General features: G+C 37.9%; 1 protein-coding gene across 2 annotated transcripts in view; it reads left to right on the top strand.

Annotated features, from left to right (window-relative positions):
* LOC119779227 (short transient receptor potential channel 4-like) overlaps window positions 1-22,073 on the top strand; it is a 59,976-nt gene that overhangs the window by 11,676 nt on the left and 26,227 nt on the right. For both annotated transcript variants that reach the window (XM_038278815.1, XM_038278814.1), the window contains 3 exons: window positions 13,675-13,815; window positions 14,089-14,265; window positions 14,951-15,151. In XM_038278815.1, the coding sequence (XP_038134743.1) occupies window positions 13,675-13,815; window positions 14,089-14,265; window positions 14,951-15,151 (519 nt within the window). The remainder of the gene's footprint in view (window positions 1-13,674; window positions 13,816-14,088; window positions 14,266-14,950; window positions 15,152-22,073) is intronic.

The raw sequence follows: 22,073 nt of genomic DNA, 5'->3' as shown, positions 1-22,073 counted from the left end.
CACCTTTGGGATGAATTAGAGCGGAGACTGAGAGCCAGGCCTTCTCGTCCAACATCAGTGTGCGACCTCACAAATGCGCTTCTGGAAGAATGGTCAAAAATTCCCATAAACACACTCCTAAACCTTGTGGACAGCCTTCCCAGAAGAGTTGAAGCTGTTCTAGCTGCAAAGGGTGGACCGACGTCATATTGAACCCTATGGATTAGGAACGGGATGTCACTTAAGCTCATATGTGAGTCAAGGCAGGTGAGCAAATACTTTTGGCAATATAGTGTATGTCAGTGATGCTTTGCCCACATCCTGGCTTGATCAGTTATTCTACAGCTGTGTTCGGATCCAGCAGCGGCGTCCTCCAAAGGCCAGATTCTTTGGCCAATTGCGTCATAGCGCGACGACATGGTCTCTTCGGATTCGAAGATTACTTCGTATGCAGCCAACAAGTGCAGTCTTCTTTTCACCCTGTTGGAAGGACAAGTCCTGTGTATCCTCTGTAGCCTTGCATCCATGAGTCATTGCAAGTCGAAGCAAGCCAGCTGTTCCGTGCTGGGAGGAAAAAAAGGAAATGGTTAATAACAGCGGTAAAGATTATAAGTGCAGATATTAATCAGTCCTTTCTCCACCTCTTAGAAAATGTATGCTTAAAATGCTCTGTGTGAAAAGCATGTCCTTTAAGATGTCATAAGGATAAATAAGCGGTCTAGAGCAGTCTGTTGCAGATCATTGTTTCAGCTTTGGTCTTCATCTTCTGTATTATTCCTTACTCCTAGCTGCTATCTTTACATGTCGGGAGGATAGGGGCGTGGAAAGCCACACAGCACTGCCATATGAGGGCTGGATGAGGAGCTTTTTGGAAAAGGAATTTTCCTGCACAATGCTAAAAATATGGTCTGGGAGCCTCATTGGTAGAATTTTTATTTTATTTTCAAATATAGAATAATTTGGGACCTTCAATGGGCTCTATGCACAACTCCCCGACTTCTTGGACTGAAGCCACTTCTTCTGTTGCCTATTGATTAATCCAAGTGTGCCTGACCCCAGTAACCATGGCCAGACCCACCTGGATTAATCAGTTCATCCAGTAATGGCCTAATAGTTCACTTTTGTACACAACCGTAACTATTCAGTGTGCTGATTAGGTGTTTAATCTATTTCTGTTCACAGGAACAGTCTTCCACACCTACGCGGCAGAAAAATAGGCACCTGAAAATAGTCCTAATTGATAAGGATGTTTTAAAATTGTGTCTTTTAAAATTATGTTTTTCAAGGCTGTACTTTTAAATAAGATGAAATTGTCCAGAGAGCTGTTCCAAACGAAATTTTTTTTTTTTTTTGCACTTGTGTAAACAAAATGACAAAATTTGTCTTAAGTCTGAGATAAACTATGGTTCACCTTGAAGACTTTAGAATTAGGTCAGCTTTTAAACATTTTTTGGTTTGCAATTTGAATGTGTTCAAACCAACTCACAATGTAAATCCAAGAGATAGTTAAAACATTATTTCGTAAAATATTATTTTATTTAGTTCCAGAGGAAATGGACCTTTTAGTCTCTTTATCTAGGGTTGGTTTTTGAAGACAATGGAGCTAATGGCTAACACACATAAGGATACTGGCTTTAAAAAAAATGTTTTACAATCAAATGTATTGAGCACATCAGGAAACGCGTACAAACACAAATTTTGAAAGTTTAAATGTTTAGTGTTTTATGTTAGAATTGGGTTGGCCACCATGCAGTCACTGTGAGTTTCTTGTTAGATTGCTTTACTCAACAGTAAACACATGAAATGTCAAGAAGTAATTAAAAATGTAGATTGTTTTGCTGGAAACTCTTTTCCTTACTTTGCCAGTCTTGTAATCTCTCTTGATAAGGTCTTTGGAAAGCTTAAGGGCATCTCCAAAGTTCAGGAAGGCTTAGCTTGGATCTCTATCTGGATAGTCTAGCCGGGCTGTTGATGTCCTTTGTTCCTTTCCTGGATTGAAGTCTGGGACCTTTGAGTTACTCCTATAGACATAGAAATAAATGTATCAGACAGTTTGGTTTGCAGGAACCTGGTTCTGAAATATTCTGCAAAGCATTTACCCAGGCAGGATGAAGAGTGTGGCCCTTGCCCGTGTTGTTTCTGCTTCCTGCTGCTCAGAAAACCATTCAGGAGATGCTCTCCAATGTGGCTGCCTCCATGAGCAAAGTGGAGGAAGGTAGCGGTCTCAGAGGCTTTATACAAAGCATAGCAGGGGGTATCAAATGTTCCAGTGATATGTCACTGTGAGTGTTTTGTAGGTTGGAGCCTTAGGTCGAAGAGAGCAAAGGATTTTTCTGCACCAAATTGAATAACTTGGCTTATGAGAAATCACAACTTTATAATGACAAACTGGTCTTTCAGCCTTAAAGATACTTGATTCTTTACATTTCATTTAAACGCCCCTCAGCTGTTATGTTATTCAAAAATAACCAACCTATTACTGTCGGCAGCATCAAAAGCTGACAAAGCCATCTTCATGACAGACTCTGTTTTTCAGTGGAAACAGTCTTACAGATTACAGATTGAGGCATAATGAGTGTATTCACTGAAATAAAAAAGTATGCCTAATTTGCACAAAATTGTAGTGCTCTCCCTTTTTAATCATTAAAGTTTTGACAATTCTGTCCACCTTAAATAATAGCTTCTTGTTGCAAATAAGCGCAGGCAGATAGGAACTTATTGTTATAATCAGAGGAGTACTTTCAGTACTTTTCTTATTGTCAAAAGAACAGGCTTCACATCCTATCTTGTCTGCTTCTTATTAGCAGTAGGGCACCAAAATGGGTATAAAAAGTAAGTTTTACTTCATCAGTCAACTGATGAGAGATATTACAGTTGCTCTTACTGCTGTAGTACAGCCCATTTTTATAAGATAATGCAGGACTTGGAATGAATAAAAAATGTACCGGTAATGGTTGAATATACATTAGAGAGGAAATTAAAGCACGTACATAATAGTTCATAGTCTTCGCAGAAGTGGATGTAGAAGGAGCTAAATCACACAATCCTGGCCCCTTACCATTAACATCAATCAGCTGACAAATTACTACTTTAACTTAATTCCTTTTTAAGATAATGTTTCTTTGTGTCACATAAGTAAACGATTATTATTAATCACTTTGGGACAGCAGAATCCCCCGAAGAGAGTCTCATTGGTTAGATTAAAAAGTTGTCTGGAAAAATGAATCATGTTTACTACCAGCATCCCTATTAATGGCCTTCTGAGAGTCATTAATAGGGATATTTGTTTTTTTGTTTTGCTTGAGCTTTGGATATGTATAATTTATTTCTGCCCAATGTCTGAATGATTGGTTTTCAATAAGCTCACACATATTCAGTTTTTTCTTGAAGGTTTCTTTTTTCTTTTACACAGAGGGCTGTGTCAGTTTTAACATTTTAAAGGAAATGTTGTTTTTTCGAGTTTTTACAGCAATACTAGGCTTGTTTTTTTTTTTTTTAATAGGCTGACAGGAAAAGTGGTATGAGAGGGGGGAGAGATAGGCCTATGCTGTAAAGCAGTGGTCCCCAACCACCGGGCCGCAGACCGGTACCGCTCCGTGGGTCATTTGGTACCGGGCCGCACAGAAAAAAAAAAATATATATATATATATATATAGATATATATATATATCTATATATATATATATATAGATATATATATATATATATATATATATATATATATACATTCATCGATGATCAGAGTCTGATGTTTTATTTTGAAAAATATAAAAAATTGCGGTATTCTCTCCCAATTACATCAGTCGGTGCATCTGTGCCTCTTAAGGTTAATTCAATTCAAGACGCATAACATCCCATCTTTGTGAAGCGGGATTTTCTGCGGTTACAGCGACCAAAGCAAAGCTACGGAGCAGACTGGACATCATGAGCACACTTCGTCTGTCATTTTCTCCGATTACGCCTAGATGGGACTGGCTTGTTGTTTTATTTTCATGCTGTTTGTATTTGATTTTATGCCAGTCGTATCATTTTAATTGATCGTATCCCCCCACCCCACCCCCGGCCGGTCTGTGAAAATATTGTCTGACATATAGCGGTCCGTGGTGCAAAAAAGGTTGGGGACCACTGCTGTGAAGGACCACAGGCCAGATCTGAACTTGGGTCAGCCGCGTCGAGGACTAAGGCCTCCGTACGTGGGTCATGCGGGCTAACCACTGGCCCACCTGCACGAACGCATTTTGAAACAAATTTTGCATTGTTTCTCAAACATCCTTCTTAAGTTTAGGCTTCTGATTTACAAAAAAATGTGTGTGTGTATTAGTGGCAGTACAAGAGCTGATCTGTAATATTAATGGTGGTCTGCCTGTTTACTCCCTGCTCAAGAAAATCTTCATATCAAGTGCTCTCCTTCTGACAGAGCTACGAGGCTGCTTATTGGGCATATAGATTAGGCAGGCACATAATGTTAAGGAAGAAAATATTCTAAATAGTTAACTTTGGAAAAAGGTTGGGTGTTTCTCTTCCTCTCCCAGGTGCGCTCAGCGAGCTGCGTGTGGCCCCCAAGGAAAACCAGCAAGATATGCGAACGTCACAGAATCACAGAGTTTAATCCAATATAAGACAATGCATAAACTTAGAAATAAGACAATGCACAAACCTACACCAGAAACTGCAGAACAACAGAGACATACATTCCATTACCTGACATAGGAGGAAAGAAAGCAAAGACGTACAAGACATCTTTGGAGAGTTTGCAAGAGCAAAATCTGATCTGTAACTTCTATTTAGAAAGCTTTATCCTCTTGTATCTACTCCATTCAAAAAGGGCTGGCCCTCGGTCCTCCAACCAGACGCCATCTCTGACACTGCCTAGAGCTTCCCCTTATTTACTGCAAACATCTGGGGTCATTTGCTTCTTTGTTTTAACAAGAAAAGGCGGAAAGCTTGTCCTGGCATCTAGAATTCTTAGGGTCATAAAACACAAGATAAGCTTCCACAGAATTGATGTGGAATGCGGGGGCCTTTTTCCTGATTCAGTTTCACACCATCCCTGGTTGTTTATTCTGGAAGACTTTTGACCTTCTGTAAACCAAGCAGAAATCTCTCCTGCAGGCTTAACTGTTATTCACCCCCCAGGAGATACTCATTCTATGGCCTGGTGGTCTAAATACTTACCCATTAGTAGTTTTAAATCATTAACACAGCCTTGTTCAAAATTAAGAAATATGTTCAAGTGAGAGTGTTTACACATGCCATAAGATTAACTGTATTAAAGTCTAAAAAATAATAATTTTTCTTTAACAATAACCTTTCAGTATATTCCCATTATATTTGTTGTTTAAACAAAAAACAGCCCAAGCAAGGTAAGGTAGTCCATATCCAACAATGGATTCACATGAAACGTTGATAGCCTTAAATGGTAGTTACTCTCTCTTTTGAAAAACGGTCTACCATCAAAGGATTTTATGGCTGTTATAAATAGTTACAAAAATTGTTTTCAGATGGGCTACATATTGTAAATTAAGATCACAGATTTTATGGCCACATCATGTTATGATATTCACACTTTAAACTGCTTCATGTACAGTAGTATGCTGTGAATACATCTAAGCATCTGTTGGTGGTACACTTGAGTCTACTGTGTTTCACAATCACAAGGCACCTTGAGGGTTTATTTCACCTCCTTTTGACAGTTTCCTTTAATACAAAGACTATTACATAACAATCTACTTTCACAGCAGGGAGGAAAAAAAAAACTAAAGTAAGCAGAGTCATCCTTTCTTGAATTTCAGCATTCAGTTTTTTTTTTACGCGGTGTAATACAAAACCAAAACTTCTCAGTGTCCTATTTTTTTTCAGTATTATTTAAATGTTTGTGATGTTGTGGGATGACATTTGAATACCAGCAGGGAGGCTCAAAATAGAGCTCAGTAAGAACAAAAAGTGGAACAGATACTAAGCTCTTGCAGATGCTATTGTTGCATGTTTTAGCAATATGCTGATGGTGGCTGCCTCATTCTAGACTGACAGATATTCAATTCAGAGAGGATAGGGCTCCGGTTTCATCCCCTTTCCCTGCAATTATCATAACTTCACATCTAGCCTCTCATATGTGCTCCTACTGGTCCGTGATTGGGCACGTGCCAGGGCTGTTTGATGTAGATTATTTGAAGTCCATTCTCCTCCCACATGAAAAATAAAAGCTATGCTACAGTTTATTAGATCATCCTCCTCTGCGAAATGTGAAGACTCTCAGTGATGGCTCCCTGCCACCTGACGGAGTGGCTTCTCTCAGGGTAAACTATACCAGTAATTAGTGTCTACATGATAAAGTGACTGTTGGGGGCAATATAGATGATGAAACATTTCTAAAACAACATATCACTTACAGACAGCAATTCTAATCATTCTACTTATTTCATGAGCAGTTGTGACATAAAATATCCCTGATATGTCTTTCTCTTCTTATAATAGACATAAAATATATTTTTTGCCCAATTTTGTTCATGTGCAATATTTTGTCAAATGTGTTCTCCAATAATAGATGGTAAGGAAATTCCAAAATTTTATAATTTAAAAAGTTTCAAAATAAATTGAAATATTAATCAAATTGTTTGCCTGTTTTTTAATATCTGAATTTCTGAACTTAAAGTATAATATTTATATTTTTATTTGGTAAATATAGTAAATAATTGACATTTTGGCATTGAACCAAGATGTTGGTTTTTATTATCAGTAAGAAATTAAATTCACCAAAGTCAATGTGAAAGGAGTATGAGTTCTTTAAATTCTGTTGTTTTTTTTTTTTATTTACATTACATTTAAAAGTTGAAATGTGACAGTTATATGAACTGAATAATTAAGTTTTCACAATCCACGTTTGTGTTTCATATCATTGCAGTCATCTGTTTTTTTTTCTGCTGTATTTAAAATAACACTGTGTAGCGTCCAGCCCCTAGTGGCACGGCACCTGTAACTTCCAGATTATGTCTCTCAGAACGCCAAAGGCGTCACAGGACTGTCTTAAAAAGAACAGTCATCTTCTGTGAGGCTCTGAAAATTCTCTGCCTTATCCTTGCTGTTCTATGGTAAATTTCTATGATAGGTTTGCCAATTTTAGCACCTGCTGCTGCAGTTCATGCTGGTGTAACAGTTTTCGACTATGACACAAAACACATTGATGCTAGAGGTTAGACTGCTTCCCACAACATCTGTAGAAGGGGATGATTGGGTCTTTTGTTCACTCCTTCCCCCTACAGCTTACTTAGGAAACAGAACCATTAATAAGCCTCTTTTGATGATGCTCAAAGTGGCATTTCTCTACAGGTTGTTAGTGAGGTTTTTCCAGAGGTATTTGATGCAGCTAAATCACCTCTGAGAATATAATGTATATAATCAGCAACTCTGGTTTGGCAAAGGTGGTCTCTATAACAAAGTTTATATACATGTAACAATTTCTGTTTTTCACATATTGGGTAAAATGCCAGCAGACCCCATACTTAAAAAAAAACATACAATTTACCCTTAAGGTCCAATATTTATTTATAATGTCAGTGTTCTGGGAGCATGAGAAATCAAAATCAAATTCTTCTCTTTGTACAGCATTTTGGCCAATAATATGATTCTGATCATGCTCATGACTTTAAATGTTTGAGACTGTGGCAAAAACCATGAACAACTCTACCAGGGGTCGTTTTAAGTTATTACCACATCCTGAAATAGTGATCTGTCCAATAATATTCTTTCCAATAATATTAAATTTGTGGCATTGCCAAATCGAAAAAGAATTGTGGATATAACCATTTCAATGCTGGAAATCCTCATAGTATTTTAATGAGAAAGCTGGCTACATACTTTTCTTAGATTTACCTTGGAGCCAGCTGGGTGGTATCAAAAGCTGTTAATCTGAATAACTTTGCATAGCTTGCTGCAATACCATGCCAACAATGTTTGTCAACAAAAGCTCCCAAGCAACTGACTGTACTGTATAGGCCAATGCATCTCTCTATGTAAATGATAACTTACAGCAATGCATTATACTACTTATGTACATTGAATAGACAAAGCTCTTTCAACTGTTCAAGAAACTACAACACCAAATGTAACAGTAACATAACTAAAGAAAAAAATAAGTAAAAAAACTTTAACACCTAACATTTACAAATTTGGGAAGCATCAGCTGTGATAAATACAGCAGTTTGGAGCTTAGTGATCTACTAATCAGTAAAAAGGTCTTAATCTCCAATCTTTCTTACCGTAATCTCTTTCTTTTAATCTATCCATCAACGGTCATATTATTGTACACAAATGTCAAGGCTCAGAACAGAGGACCCATTATTCGAGGCAAGACAGACCGATTACACACAAATAATTTATTAAAAAAACGACGGATTGACAGTTGGCCACTAAGGTGTCTAAGGCAGGAACCTCTGCAGGAGGGAAACACACGTTAGTGGCCACGTTGATCTGGCGGAGTATGGTTATGAATTTGTGAGTCACTTACGAGGTCTTAAAGTTCAGTCCATGACCAGAGCAAGAGGTGGATTCCAGGCGAAATGGCTACCAACGTGACGCAACAAACGCTGCCCAGAGAGTTCCAGAAACTGAAGTCTTGAAGACAGCAGAACTGACAAGGAGAAAAGATCAAAACAGACAAAGGAAGGCAAGAGAATTCGGAGGGCCATGCAGAGGTTCACAGGAGTCCAGGCCAGAAGATCATAGAGCTGAATAGGGACTTAAGGGAAATCCAGGTCGGGTTCAGGAAGCAGTTCCAGGGTCATCAACAGCCAGAATCCAGCAGGAGTCCCAAGACCAGTCAGGCAAACCGATCAGAACAGAAACGTGCAGGCACAGAGATCCAAAGGCGGAATGGGTCGATATCAGGCAATCACAGCACAATCAGGTATGCTAGGGAAATACACAAAGGCTCGAATAACCTGGCACTGATGACTGAAAGCAGGCAGGTTAAATAGAGACTGGAGCAGGTGACACAAATGAACAGTGATGAGAAACTGAGCGGAACTAGTCAGGTAAATAGAATAAACAATGAAGCCAGTCATCAAAGCCAAGATCATGACAACATCTTGATCAGCGCCGGCGCAACTGCCATGCATCATCCACTGCTTGTAGGGCACCAAGTAGAGTGACCAGATGTCTTAATTTGTCAGGGACTGTCCCACATTTTACTTGGTCAGTTTTGGAGTTTTGAATTGGGGATAACCTGTCCTGTCTGAGAGAGCAATAAAGAAAACATCACACAGACCATTTAGCTGCGTTGTGAAGAGGTGCGTCTTCCGCTGGGTGCATGCCGGACATTTTTTTAAGCACACTGATTTATTTTTCAACATATTATTATCCAAATACGATTATACAAAAAGTTATAATAAAGACATACAACTTCTATGAAACAAATTTGGATACATAAGAGTAGCGCTCATAAGACTATGAGCATAATTGTTAGAAGACTGGTAAATAAAATAATATCTTCAGCCAAAAGCTTCTTCAGATCTGGTTCATGACAGACTACAGCTATTTCTGCATATAACAACTATTTAAAAATAATATAAATAGTGTTCAAGTATTTGAGTGCTGTAGGTCATAGGCCTAAGTAAATAATTTAACCATATACATGTATGCTTATGACTAATTTTGTAAACCTGTCTGCTCACCTTCTATTTCTATTAAAAAATATGTCTTTTTTTTTTTTAAGTTGAAACTGGACTGTTTGGTACACCTTGATTAGATCAAACATCAGAATTATGTGTTTACTGAATAAGATCAGTCATGAATGCCAGAGTGTGTTTGGCCAGCTGCCTGAAATAGAGGCTAACTGGTAAATTACTGCAGCTGCTCTGATGAGTCTAATGCTTTCCGACTCTGCTTTACACCCAATAACTCAAACCCCACCCTTAGTTCTGTATACGGTATCCACAAACAAAGCAAGTTTTTAATTAGGAGGTCACAATTAATAATTTATGTGAATTCTGTTAAGCCAAAGGTTGGTTTGGTTTTTGTCGAGCATTTGTGCTTTTCTTTCAATATTCCTGGAAGATTATACACCTCAACAGGAATATCTAAACATTTGAAATGACAAAGGTTTTTAAACTTTAGTTTGGTCTAACACTACTCAGTATATATTAAAAGCCATAGAACTTTAGTTAAATGGCAAAGAATAAACCATAGCTTAACTGAAATTCTTCAACTGTTTTAAAGCTAGTGTTAGCAGAGCTTCCATCACAGCAAATGCAATAACAATTTTTTTTTTATTTTTAGTATGCATTTTGGATCAACCACATTTTTGATTGTACCAAAAGATCTGTTTTTAAGTCCATATTTAAAATCTACTCTTTTTTTGTCATTTGACACATCAATTAACATTTCCCCTAAAACTGATAGAGCAACAATTGAATAAATTGGCAGAACAAGAATACTCTGTAGTTATCAGTTAAAGGGGAACGCCGTTTTTTTTTACACTGGGCCCTTGATTTTACGTTATTACATCATGTTCTACTCACCCATATGAGTTTTATGTCATTTGGAGCTGTTCTGAAGATATTCCGTTAGGTTATATCCAAGTAAAGACTTTCTATGGGCAACGACTTGAAGGCACACACCAAACTGTTCATAATTTATCATTTATGGTACGTCAGCATCCATAACATGTAGGTGAATCACTGTCCCCCAGACATCCGCGGTTATATTTTGTGTGTATGACATCATCCACGCTCATATAGGTGAGTAGAACATGATGTAATAACCTAAAATCAAGGGCTCAATGTAAAAAAAAAAAAAATGGCGTTCCCCTTTAATTTCTTAAGTGCTAAATCATTCAGAAGAGAACTGAAAAAAGTTCAGAACCCACCACAATTGATGGAATGTGGGTACAGTAGTGCACTCCATAAGGAATTTGCACATCTGTGAAGATACATTTTGATACAGGTTGAACAGGTTGGAGATACTGAAGAGCAACAGTTGCCTCCATCCGGCAATATAACATCAGACCATTTTCAGCATGTCTTAAAATGCAGTTTTTATTAGATGAAAAAAAAAATCTAATGCTTTGAAATACAAAATATTTCAAGTTAAAATTGACTATGTTAAACAACTGAAACGTCTTACCAAGCAAGAAAGCACAGCTTTTTTTTTTTTTTTCATTTTTATCTATTATATTTGTACAAAATTCTTTTAGGAAAGGTTTAGAATTTTTTTTTATAAACATATTCTAAATCAAATTATGCTTTCTTGAAACAGGCTTTTGTTGGTCAGACCTCAGATCAATTTTCTCAGCTTTGATCAAGATTTTCATAACAGCAAAGCGAATCTGATATATTTAAGCTGCTCTTTTTAAAATTCCTCTTGGTAATGTCTCCTCATTGGAACTCTAACCTCTTTGTTTCCATCTGTCATGACTCTGCCCCAAGTTAAAGTCCTTACTGAGCTCATGAATAACCGCTGAATAACCTCCCTTTCTCTCCAACCAGTAATTCAGATAATAGGCCTTCAATTAAAATAAGTCAAAAGGAGCCAACCCTCTGTGCCCACTTCTTCCCCTGAATGACATGAAAATAGCTAAAATTGCTTAGCTGGAGTGTGTGATAAGAGGGATAAGTTGGACAAGGTTTCCTCTGAGCACATTTCTGTCTGAAATGTGTGAAATGCCGATATTTCACACATTTGGAATACACTCTATTAGAATTGCCAATACAGCGGATTTTTTTATTTTATTTAGCCAAATATGCATTTTTAAAGGCTAAGTGTTCTGAAAGTGTAATTACTCCCATAGAGTTCTGTTTTGGTTTTCATATCACACTTTACTTCCTCAGATAGCCATAAAGACAACTATCCCATCAAATTAAAGGTTTATTTTATCAAAGAATGAATTAATCCCTTTAAGGGATACAACAACTCAGAGCCACATTTTAAGAACTACAAATTTGACTAGGTGTGTTTCCATCAGCTTTTTCTAAGGCACATGTTTAAACTATATGGAAAAAAAAAAAATCTAATTTGCAAAACAGGGCTGCACAGTTGCACAGTGGGTAGCACCTTGCACCAAGAATGTTCTGCGTTTGATTCCTGGTCCTTTCTGCATGGAGTTTTAATATTCTCCCTGTAAATGCGTGGGTTTTCTCCAGGTACTTTGGCTTCTTCCCACAGTCCAAAAACATTTCTGTTAGGTCAATTGGCTTCTCTAAATTCTCCTTAGGTGTGAGCGTGTGCGTGAATGGTTGTTTGTCCATTTTGTCTCTGTGTTGCCGTGCGATAAGCTGGCGACCTGTCCAGGGTGTACCTTGCCTCTAGCTTATTGTCACCTTGAGATAGGCACCAGCACCCCTTGCGACCCCAGCTGGGATAAAACATGATGGAAGGATGAAATGGAAGGATGAAATAATTTGCAGAAAGGTTTTTTCACTTGCTTTAAAGGTTTAAAGTGCAAAATGGAACACCCGGATGTTCCTATTATGCATATAAACTTGCCTAGAAGCTACATGACGATGACTGACTAACTGACATTTTAAAGTAAGACAGACTTGCTTAATAGCAACACATTCATTAAAGCTTTCCTCCATTAACAATATTTGCTCAATGCCTCTATTTCCTGTTCATCAGAGCCATCAGAGATGGGAAATAACGAAGTACAAATACTTCGTTACTGTACTCAAGTAGATTTTTCTGATATTTTTACTTTAATTTACTACTTATTTTTATGGCGACTTTTTACTTCTACTCCTTACATTTTTACACAAATATCTGTACTTTCTACTCCTTACATTTTAAAAAATTGGCTCGTTACTTTAGTTTTGAATCATTTCAATGGAGTTACTGTTATTATTTTTCACGTCATCAATACCAAATTCAATCTAATTGGATGGGAATCTACGTTGCATTTGACGCACCACTACAAGATGAATCGACAGATTCGGCGGTATTCATTCACGGCAAATCATTGCAGCTTGGTGGCGGTGGCGTTAGCATAGTAGTATGGACGACGAGATGATTGAAAATTAACACAACGGAGATCTAGTCCTATTGGCAGACATCCATTTAAAATGTAGGGAATGGCATGAAAAAAGTGGTTTCTACTTTTACTTTTATACTTTAAGTAAATTTACAAGCCTGTACTTTGTTACTTTTACTTGAGTAAAGAAGTTTAATCAGTACTTCCACTTTTACCAGAATATTTTATACACAAGTATCTGTACTTTTACTCAAGTACGGAAAGTGAGTACTTTTGCCATCTCTGAGAGCAAAAAAAATTTTGACCGGAAAAAATAATGGGAAAATGGGCTAACTCTGCACCGCCACTCTGGCAGATAGTGCTGTGGAGCCAACATACTGGAAGACGTGGATTGACTCAAACCCCAAACAACATTAATACCAAAATACTAAATGATCAATAATCATCTGTTATCAGATTAGATTATCTGAATCATCTAAATAAAACTTTTGTCACAGCACAGTAAGGGGGAAAAAAATCCCCTAGAGCAAAGAGAGTTTATTTAATGTGGATTTTTCCCCACACACTGTCAATGTTAGACCGTTGAAACTAACAATCAATTGAATACTAATGAATTAATAAGAAAATGATCTGAGGTGAATGAACTGGCTTCACAGCCCAAGGTTTCATGTCCTGCTTGAAAAATTTCAGTTCATGTGTGTGAACCTGAAGGATTTCTTATCCCTCTCCCCTAATAGGTCCCCCCTATCTTATTGGACAAGCAGTTTTCTGACTTCACCCCTGACATCACTCCCATCATCCTTGCTGCTCACACCAATAACTATGAAATTATCAAGCTTCTGGTGCAGAAAGGTGTGTCTATGCCACAGCCACATGAGGTGAGGGAAACAAGTATTTTTAGTCATGCATGTGATATTTTATTTTGTGTGGATTGATATTTTTACTTTCATGAGGAAACAACTTCTTGTAGAATTTGCATATGAACGAAAAGGCTAGTAACACACTGTGGTGTTTAAATGTTACATCCATACATTACAGTGCTTAGCAGATTTAATAAATTCAGCACTTGCTTTGCTACACAGGAACATGATCCATGACTAAACATAGGGAAGCTTCATTAAAATTTGTCCATGCTTTGTTTGATCTTGCAGGTGCGCTGCAACTGCGTGGAGTGTGTGTCTAGTTCAGACGTGGACAGCCTACGGCACTCTCGGTCTCGCCTCAACATCTACAAAGCACTGTCGAGTCCCTCTCTAATTGCGCTCTCCAGCGAAGATCCCTTTCTCACTGCATTCAGGCTCAGCTGGGAGCTGCAGGAGCTCAGCAAGGTGAGGAAAAGAGATACACAGCTGTTTGCTGAGCCGAGCCACATGTTGCTAAAATTAGACTTTAAAGACCTGAAATATTGGCAGCATGCTCGTTAATTACCATGTGTCCTTTCCCAGTCGTCTTGTATCATTTGCTTTTGATTTTTTTTTATTTGTTTTTGGGTGGGTGGGGGGGAGTACTGTGATCATTTTAGTGGGGTAATTACCGAAAATGAGAAGTAATCATAACTTTTTTGTGGTTGTGACAAGATTTTTAAAAAGTGCTCATCATCTGTCAGAGTTTGTATATTTTAATAATTTAAGTGACACATTCTTACTGATTGTAATTAGAAAAAACTCAGAGGTTTTAGAAGGGGAGCTCAAGCAGCTTAATTTGTTAAGAGGAAGGAACGCTTAATTAATATATTCACATATTTAGATCTTGAACAGAAGTTATGATGGGTAACTTTTCCCAGCGACAAAATTTTACATCAATATATAATTGTGATGAAAGATTCCATTCTAGATCAAAATATTTATTTTATTTAGAGCCATCTTACAATAATTTCATAACATATACAACAGTAGGAATTTTATAAACAATCATGTCAGGATAAATAATCCTTTTGATTTGTTTAAAACGATATTAGCTGGAAGTTTGGTTTACATTTTTATTTTGTGTGTGTTCTGTACCTGTCCTTTTCAGGTAGAGAATGAGTTCAAATCCGAGTATGAGGAGCTATCTCAGCAGTGTAAACAGTTTGCTAAAGACCTCCTGGACCAAACGAGGAGCTCCAGAGAGCTGGAAATGGTTCTTAACTACCGGGACAATGCCAACTTACTGGAAGAGGAGGGTAACAATGACCTTGCAAGACTCAAACTAGCAATCAAGTACCATCAAAAGGAGGTATGTTAAGAATTAAAAAGTGAATTATAAGAAATAAGGCTTTTAATTTAGATTGGGCAAGGATTTATATTTAAAAGCACAAATTCTTACAAGCTTCAGGGAACAGAACATGGAACAGACATTGCTTGTTTAGCTGTGTTTTTATATATCGAATAAATACATAGTACACTGCTGCTGCCCTTTTATTCACCTAAGATTACATAAAAAAACTACAACTGCTTTAGCCTTTTATATAGAGCAATAAGACACCATATCCTTTGTTCTCTATGTCTGCCTCATCATCTTTTATGTCACCATAGATGCCTAAGGCTACATACTCTTTGTACTGCTCCACTGAAATAATAGTTTCTACTGCATCAAGCGAAGGTCTTCTCACAGGTGCTGATGTCCTACATAATAATGTTACATCAGCATGACGTTTAACAGACAAGGCTTTCAGATTATTTTATTTGTTTTTCATAATGTTATCTTCTCTTTATGGCACAGACACGGAAATGTACAATCATGTGAAAAAATTATGACATAGTGCTGCTGTCATGGGTTGTGATGTCGAAAGACCACAATGGCAAAAGACATTGGTGGGCAAATGCTTGATGGATATATATTTTAATGAGGAGTGAGAAACATGAGGAAAATTCAAGAATCTGGGAGATGATAACATGTGTTATCAAGTGGAAGCGAGGGACTAGAAAACACTGACTCATAGTTAACAGGGATAAACAGAACTCCTGCAGAACAAGATGATACAGTTAGCTGAAACACAAACAGGTGTAGCTGTGTATCACCCCATCTTCAAGGGACGGATACCAATTCAATTCAGTTTATTTATAGAGCACCAATTCACAACACATGTCATCTCAAGGCACTTTACAGTTCACCAGATCATAAAGTCAAATTGGTTCAAAGTTTCCTATTTAAGGAAAACCAGTTGATTTCATTGACTCCAGACATCCTCAATGAACACATGAACAAAAATAAGAATAAAAACTCACCAACAGAAAACTCAGAGGGAGCCTTGCTAACAGGGATAGAAAAAAAAAAAGTGTTCAGGAACCTTGCTGGCCAGTTATGTTAGAATCTTGAAAGGTGACAGAAATGAGGCCCTGGCTATTCTTTGGTAAACATTTTGCCAGAAAATTTCCCCTTGATCATTTTAAAATGGTATTTATACATCTCCAGAAAAACAACTTTTATCTGACTATATCAGGTTATTACGTAACATTCTGGAGCTAGGATATTTATTTTATGAAGTTAACAGAACCAGATTGGTCGACTCGTACACACCAACTCTAACTGGATTACTTCTGTCTGAGTGACATGGCATCTACACCCAGCTAACTGTAAAACAGAGGACAATCTGAAGTTCTACATATCTGTGCCAAGAATAGAGAACTATCATGTAGCTGGCTGGGGTCTTTTTAAATAGAAGATACAGCAATATCTTAAAAAAATAGCATTTGCATAGCTGGTGAAATTAGCGTTACATAAGAAAAAACACAATATTTTATTTACTTGAATTTACTTGGTAAGTGTGCACTGGATACAAGAGTATAGTCTGGCAGAAGTCAGGTTGATACCGTGCTGAATTCAAATTGAGCTACACATATCTTGTGTGGAAAATCTCCTGTAAAAAGTGTTTGCAAAAGGTTGGGACATTGGGACAATTCTTCGAGCTGAAGGGGTACCTGCCTCCCATGTCATGTAGCAGCTAGATTTGTTTCACAGCCAGTGGAGTTAACTGATAAATCAAACTCTTACCTGAACAGGTGGATCACACAAACAACTGCCTATCCACAAAGGGAAAAATCACGTCGTTTTGAAAAAGAAATAGAGAGTATTCCAGCTTAAACCAGTGCAGCCATATTTGTTTTGCTTCACCCTTCTGCCTCTGTTTGACATATTAATGTCTTACACATCACTGCATTGTCAAGCACTCAGAACTTTGGACCCAGAATTCAAGCAGACAGGGGAAATCCAAAAACCAGAGTCATTGCAGAAGCAGGTTTCCAGGCCAGAAGATCAGAGAGGTGAAGATGTACCAAAGAGAGAATCAATGCCGACGTCAAGAGACAGGTCCAAGGTCAGTAAGCAGGAAGAATCCAGGAATCAATCCAAAACATATCAGGCCAACAGGGCAAAATAGGCAAATCAAAGCTCTGAAGTCCAATAGCAGAAAACTTGTCAGGATCAGGGAGTCAGAGTATCACATAAATGCTAGAGTTACTCTCACACATAGCTCAAACAATCTGGCACTGATAGCTGGAAAACAGGGAGCATAAATAGGACCTGGGAACAGGTGGATCTGATGAGCGGTAATGAGCAATCCGGCAAAGTTAGACAGGTGAATGAGATGACATGTTTGATGATTGTTTCTGTCCAATTTGCTTGTTCTATTGCTTTCAACCAGAGCTGTCTAGGGCCAAAGCTACCATAGTTCTGTTTTTGTTTTTGGCAGTGGTAGCAGGTATGGGATTAAACTTGTAATTGTCTGTACTCTGTTGATTCTGGTGACCGAGAACAACACAATCTGCTAATTTAAGCTCCTTGTGTAGCTGTCTCAGTGCTGGTTTGTATCCATCCCTCCAGTTGTCTTTTTTTTTTGCTCCCATCTATAGGGTTGGGAATACTGTGAATTCTATAGGGTTGGGAATACTGTCAATTCTGTGAAACAACGAGTTTGGTAAGTGCACTGTGACACTCGTCTAACTTCGCCTGGGACATTCTATTTCTGCCTGCCTCGGTGAAAACAGAAGACACTGATCAGAAGCTGCCAGCCTCTGAGCCAGCAAGGTTACCAATCTCATCGCAGTCATCTAAATCTAATGGAGAAGGCATCTGTTTAAAGGAAAAGTATTACTGTACAATTTTGGGAAATAAACTTATCTCCCCCTGATTTAAATAAAAGAGTGTCACCTTTCTCTTGCTCCCTGTACTGCGGAGAAACTTCCTAGCATTTTTAATAACCCCAAAGAGAGGTAGGAAATTGGTTTATTTCCAAAAATGGCATATAAATGGCATATGATTTACTAGGAACCACATTGAGCACAGCCAGTGATATAAAACTAGCTACTTACCACAAGAGTTGCCTTCCATACTAGTCGTAACTTTAGGTGCTGTTCAAAAGGCATCAAAAGCAAGGCATTTGTTAAAACGTATGCCATGTTGTGTGCGCAGGTGTTTCTTTATGTTGGATGTATTTCCTCCCACAGATGTAATTGCCACTTTACATCAAACTTTCGATCAGTTTATCTGATGGGAAGCCATTCTTTTTGTATTGCTTTTCTAGACTTACGCCTGGTCACGTCGTACTTGCTTCCTGAATGCCGTGGGCGTACTTGCGTAAAAAATGTAATGTAAGTCGTACTGCTCAGCGCTAGGCTCTAGTCCTGCCCGGAACTGTTAAGAGAACCGTTAAACAAAAACTAAACGGGGCCAGGTAATTGGAACGCATGGAACCGGTTCTGAACAGGAACCGGTTTTTGATTCCCATCCTTACCCATCAAACACTCCGATGTAACACTTACTTGGACAGAAAATGAGTCTGTAGATCAGGGAGGTTTGTCTGTATGTTTGGGACTTGAAACAGACCCACAGAAAAGCTCAACTAGGAACCAAAGAGGGAGCTCATCAACAGGAATAAGGAGTGTCCACCTGGATGCCCTTGCTAAATGATCTTAGGAACTAGGGTACATGTGTAAGTGGGAGCTTGGGATTGAAGTTATATTCAACAGCAAGAGTCAGGCTCTGGTGCCTTCAAGATCTAGGGGCAAAAGAAGCTGCTGTCAAGCTACATGGGGGAGTTCTAGTACATGGAGGTTGCAGGGAGCATGTTTAGGAAAAATTAACTCAATATTCTCTTCAGTCATTAAATCAGCTAGACTCTTCAATGAAAGTCCACACTGAAGCTGTGAGGCAGGCTGGGGGGGGCTCCCAGTGCAAGAGTTTGCTGAACCTCACAGAAGAGGTTGAAGTTGTCAGACTCAAAGGTTTCCTGTGTGGAACACTATTTAGTTCAACGTGGCCTTCCCCATGGATCACTTTGCAAAGGTGGAAAAACCACCTTGAGCCCCAGAACAGCTATGCCTTATGATCTGTCCTGCAAATGTTTGAAGACATGGTGGTTACTTTAACACATGTTCCTTGGTTATTTCTTGGGTCTAGTCTTACCATCATTCTTGATCCCCAGTCGGCCTCGGCAGATGGCCTCTCACACTGATCCTGGTTTTGCTGGAGGTTTCTTCCTCTTAAAAGGGACTTTTTCCTCTCCACTGTCAGCACGGACATGCTTAGTTTTAGGGATCATCTTTTAGTCAATGAGTCGATGCAATCAACTGGCTTAGATAGAAAACTTTAAATAAATTTGACTGTGTGATCTGGTGAATTGTAAAGTGCCTTGAGATGACATGTTTTGTGAATTGGCGCTGTATAAATAAACTGAATTGAATTGAATTGAATGGTTTGTGGTGTCGAATGACCAAAGTGTCAAAAACACTTCGGCAGGTTTTGCATAAATGCAATACAGCTTTCCAGGAAAATTACCACCTACAAAAAAACCGTCATAATTTGGGTGTGCTATGCTGAACCAGGCTTTAACATCTTCAATATCATAGAGACCACCATTAATTCTACTGATTGTCAAAAAAAAGGAGGTAAAAAGAAGAAGAATAGTCCAATTAAATGATGCTTCACCAGTTATGATCATTCAGGTCAGGCATTGAACTTAAATAAATAAATTAAAGAATATTGAAACTATTTACTTTTTCAATTGACTGTAAGTAATACCTTAGTATTTGTTTACTTTGACAATCATAGGTATGAAACTATTCAATATTAAAGCCCAATGACCTCTGCTGCTATGAGTGCTTGTATTTTTATTACTTTTCCTGGTGAGTGAACGATTATTATGCAAATAAGGTAAATCTGGCAAAGTATTTTATCAAATGTGTTTTATACTTTATACATTCTGTGTAAACCTACTGCATGGCAAATTATATAATGATGCCTTTAAAAGATGTTGTCTTCAACAGTCAATTAGAGGGTAAAGCTAAGCTGTTTATGCTCTTGCTATCAAACTTTTGGTACTTTATTCTTCAGATGTTAATTGCTTGGAAAGTGAAAAAATAATGTTTGCATGGTACCTCCCTATTAATGCAGACGTTATGATTATTATTGGAACATTCAAGGATGGATATGAGAAAGAATTCTTAATGCACTTAAAAAGATAGGGGAACGCTACAGGCAGTAAAAGCTGACAGATGGATGCATAAATGTTCCGGAGCATATAAAGGTGAAGCTGAAATGATGAAGAGGCATGCTCGCTCCTACCAGAGGCAATTTGAATTTCATTTTGCTTCTCTCTGCTAGTTGCTCAGTCTGGCTTTCTGACTAATTTTGTTTTAATTTACGACTGTTTCCTCCAAGTTGTATTACCTCATTAACCTAAACACAAACACACACCACAGGATGAATGCAGTGGGTGACAAAAATAATTAATTGGTTTGTGTATAGGTGACCATGATAGACAATTCCCTCTCATCCTCATGAATCTTTTAACAAACAACTCTGTCTAACGTATTAAACAAGTTGTAAGTTGAGATATTTTTCCAGGTAGCTTTAATACTTTTATATCTCGTTGCATCTTGCAGCTCCTTTCTTCAGATGCATATTAATTAAGCTGAAAGTGTGCCAGTAGACCCTTCTATAGGATTTTTTTGTGTTGTCCTTCAGCTTTAGCAGGACTCTGATGAAGGAGACTGTGTCTTATTGTAGGAAACAATCCATCCAGCTGCCCTTTTTGAATGATAAATGGTACACAAAGATGATTCGCTAGGAGACAATACACAGTGAGGTAATTCTGTAAGAAATGCATATGTGTCGTGGTTAATGATAATTTATCACCATTGTTTATAATCTCCAGGCTTCTAATATTTGGTAAAACATTGTCACAATAGTGAAACAAATTGGAGTACCATTTACTGAGAATAAGCTAAGTAACTTTTCTTCATAGAAATTCTTTGTAAATGTTTTATTTGCTGTTTGTTTTCCTTAGAAAACCTTTGTCAGTCAATCAATTTATGGCAAAAAAGCCAAGAGAAATAAAAGCAGGCACACACAAGGAGAATCTAGAATAGCCAATTAACATAACAGTTTGTAGTGCTGTTACCGGGCAGCAAGAAGATTCTGGGATCGATTCCTGGCCTGGGGTCTTTCTGCATGGAGTTTGCATGTTCTAGTAATGCAACTTCCTCCCACAGTCCAAAAACATGACCTTCTAAGTTAATTGGCTTCTCTAAATTGTCCTTAGGTGTGAGTATGTGTGTGCATAGTTGTATGTCTTCATGTGTGTCTGTGTTGCCATGCGACAGACTGGCGACCTGTCCAGAGCATACCCTGCCTCTTGGCCACAGACTGCAGAGATGGGCACCAGCCCCACCATGACCATATATGGATTGATGATTGTTTGTTGTATCATTACCTGTAAAAATTGTCTTTACTCAATGGGAGTGAAAAATAAATAGAGAACACAAATAAATATGATGCCAACTAAATATCTCTATGAGGATATGGTCCTAAATACCTGTGGTAATTTTCAAATTAATCTTATGCCAACATAAATACCAATGTACATACTTTAAGATGAACCATTGCATTAGTCTTCATTAGTGTTTACATCGCAATTCACCTAACTCACTCATAAATTGCAATCTTTACTCAATGGTCTCACTTTTTTTTTTACTTTGTTTTTTTTCTCATGATGCTGACAGCAGATTCTAGGCATACGTAATTAGTTACAGCCTTTAGTAAAGTAACATCTGCTTTGGTTAAAGTTCCTATATCTTGTTTTTTTGAGCGTCCAAATACAGTATAAGTATGGATCAAAAATCCTTTTTTTTTTAATCAAATAAAAATTGTTTTCTTCTAA

This window comes from Cyprinodon tularosa, unplaced genomic scaffold (assembly GCF_016077235.1).
Source record: "Cyprinodon tularosa strain WSP-4 unplaced genomic scaffold, ASM1607723v1 ctg144, whole genome shotgun sequence".
Classification (NCBI taxonomy): Eukaryota; Metazoa; Chordata; class Actinopteri; order Cyprinodontiformes; family Cyprinodontidae; genus Cyprinodon; species Cyprinodon tularosa.
The sequence above is the reverse complement of the archived record's forward strand: the minus strand, read 5'-3'. Positions and strand labels throughout refer to the sequence as shown.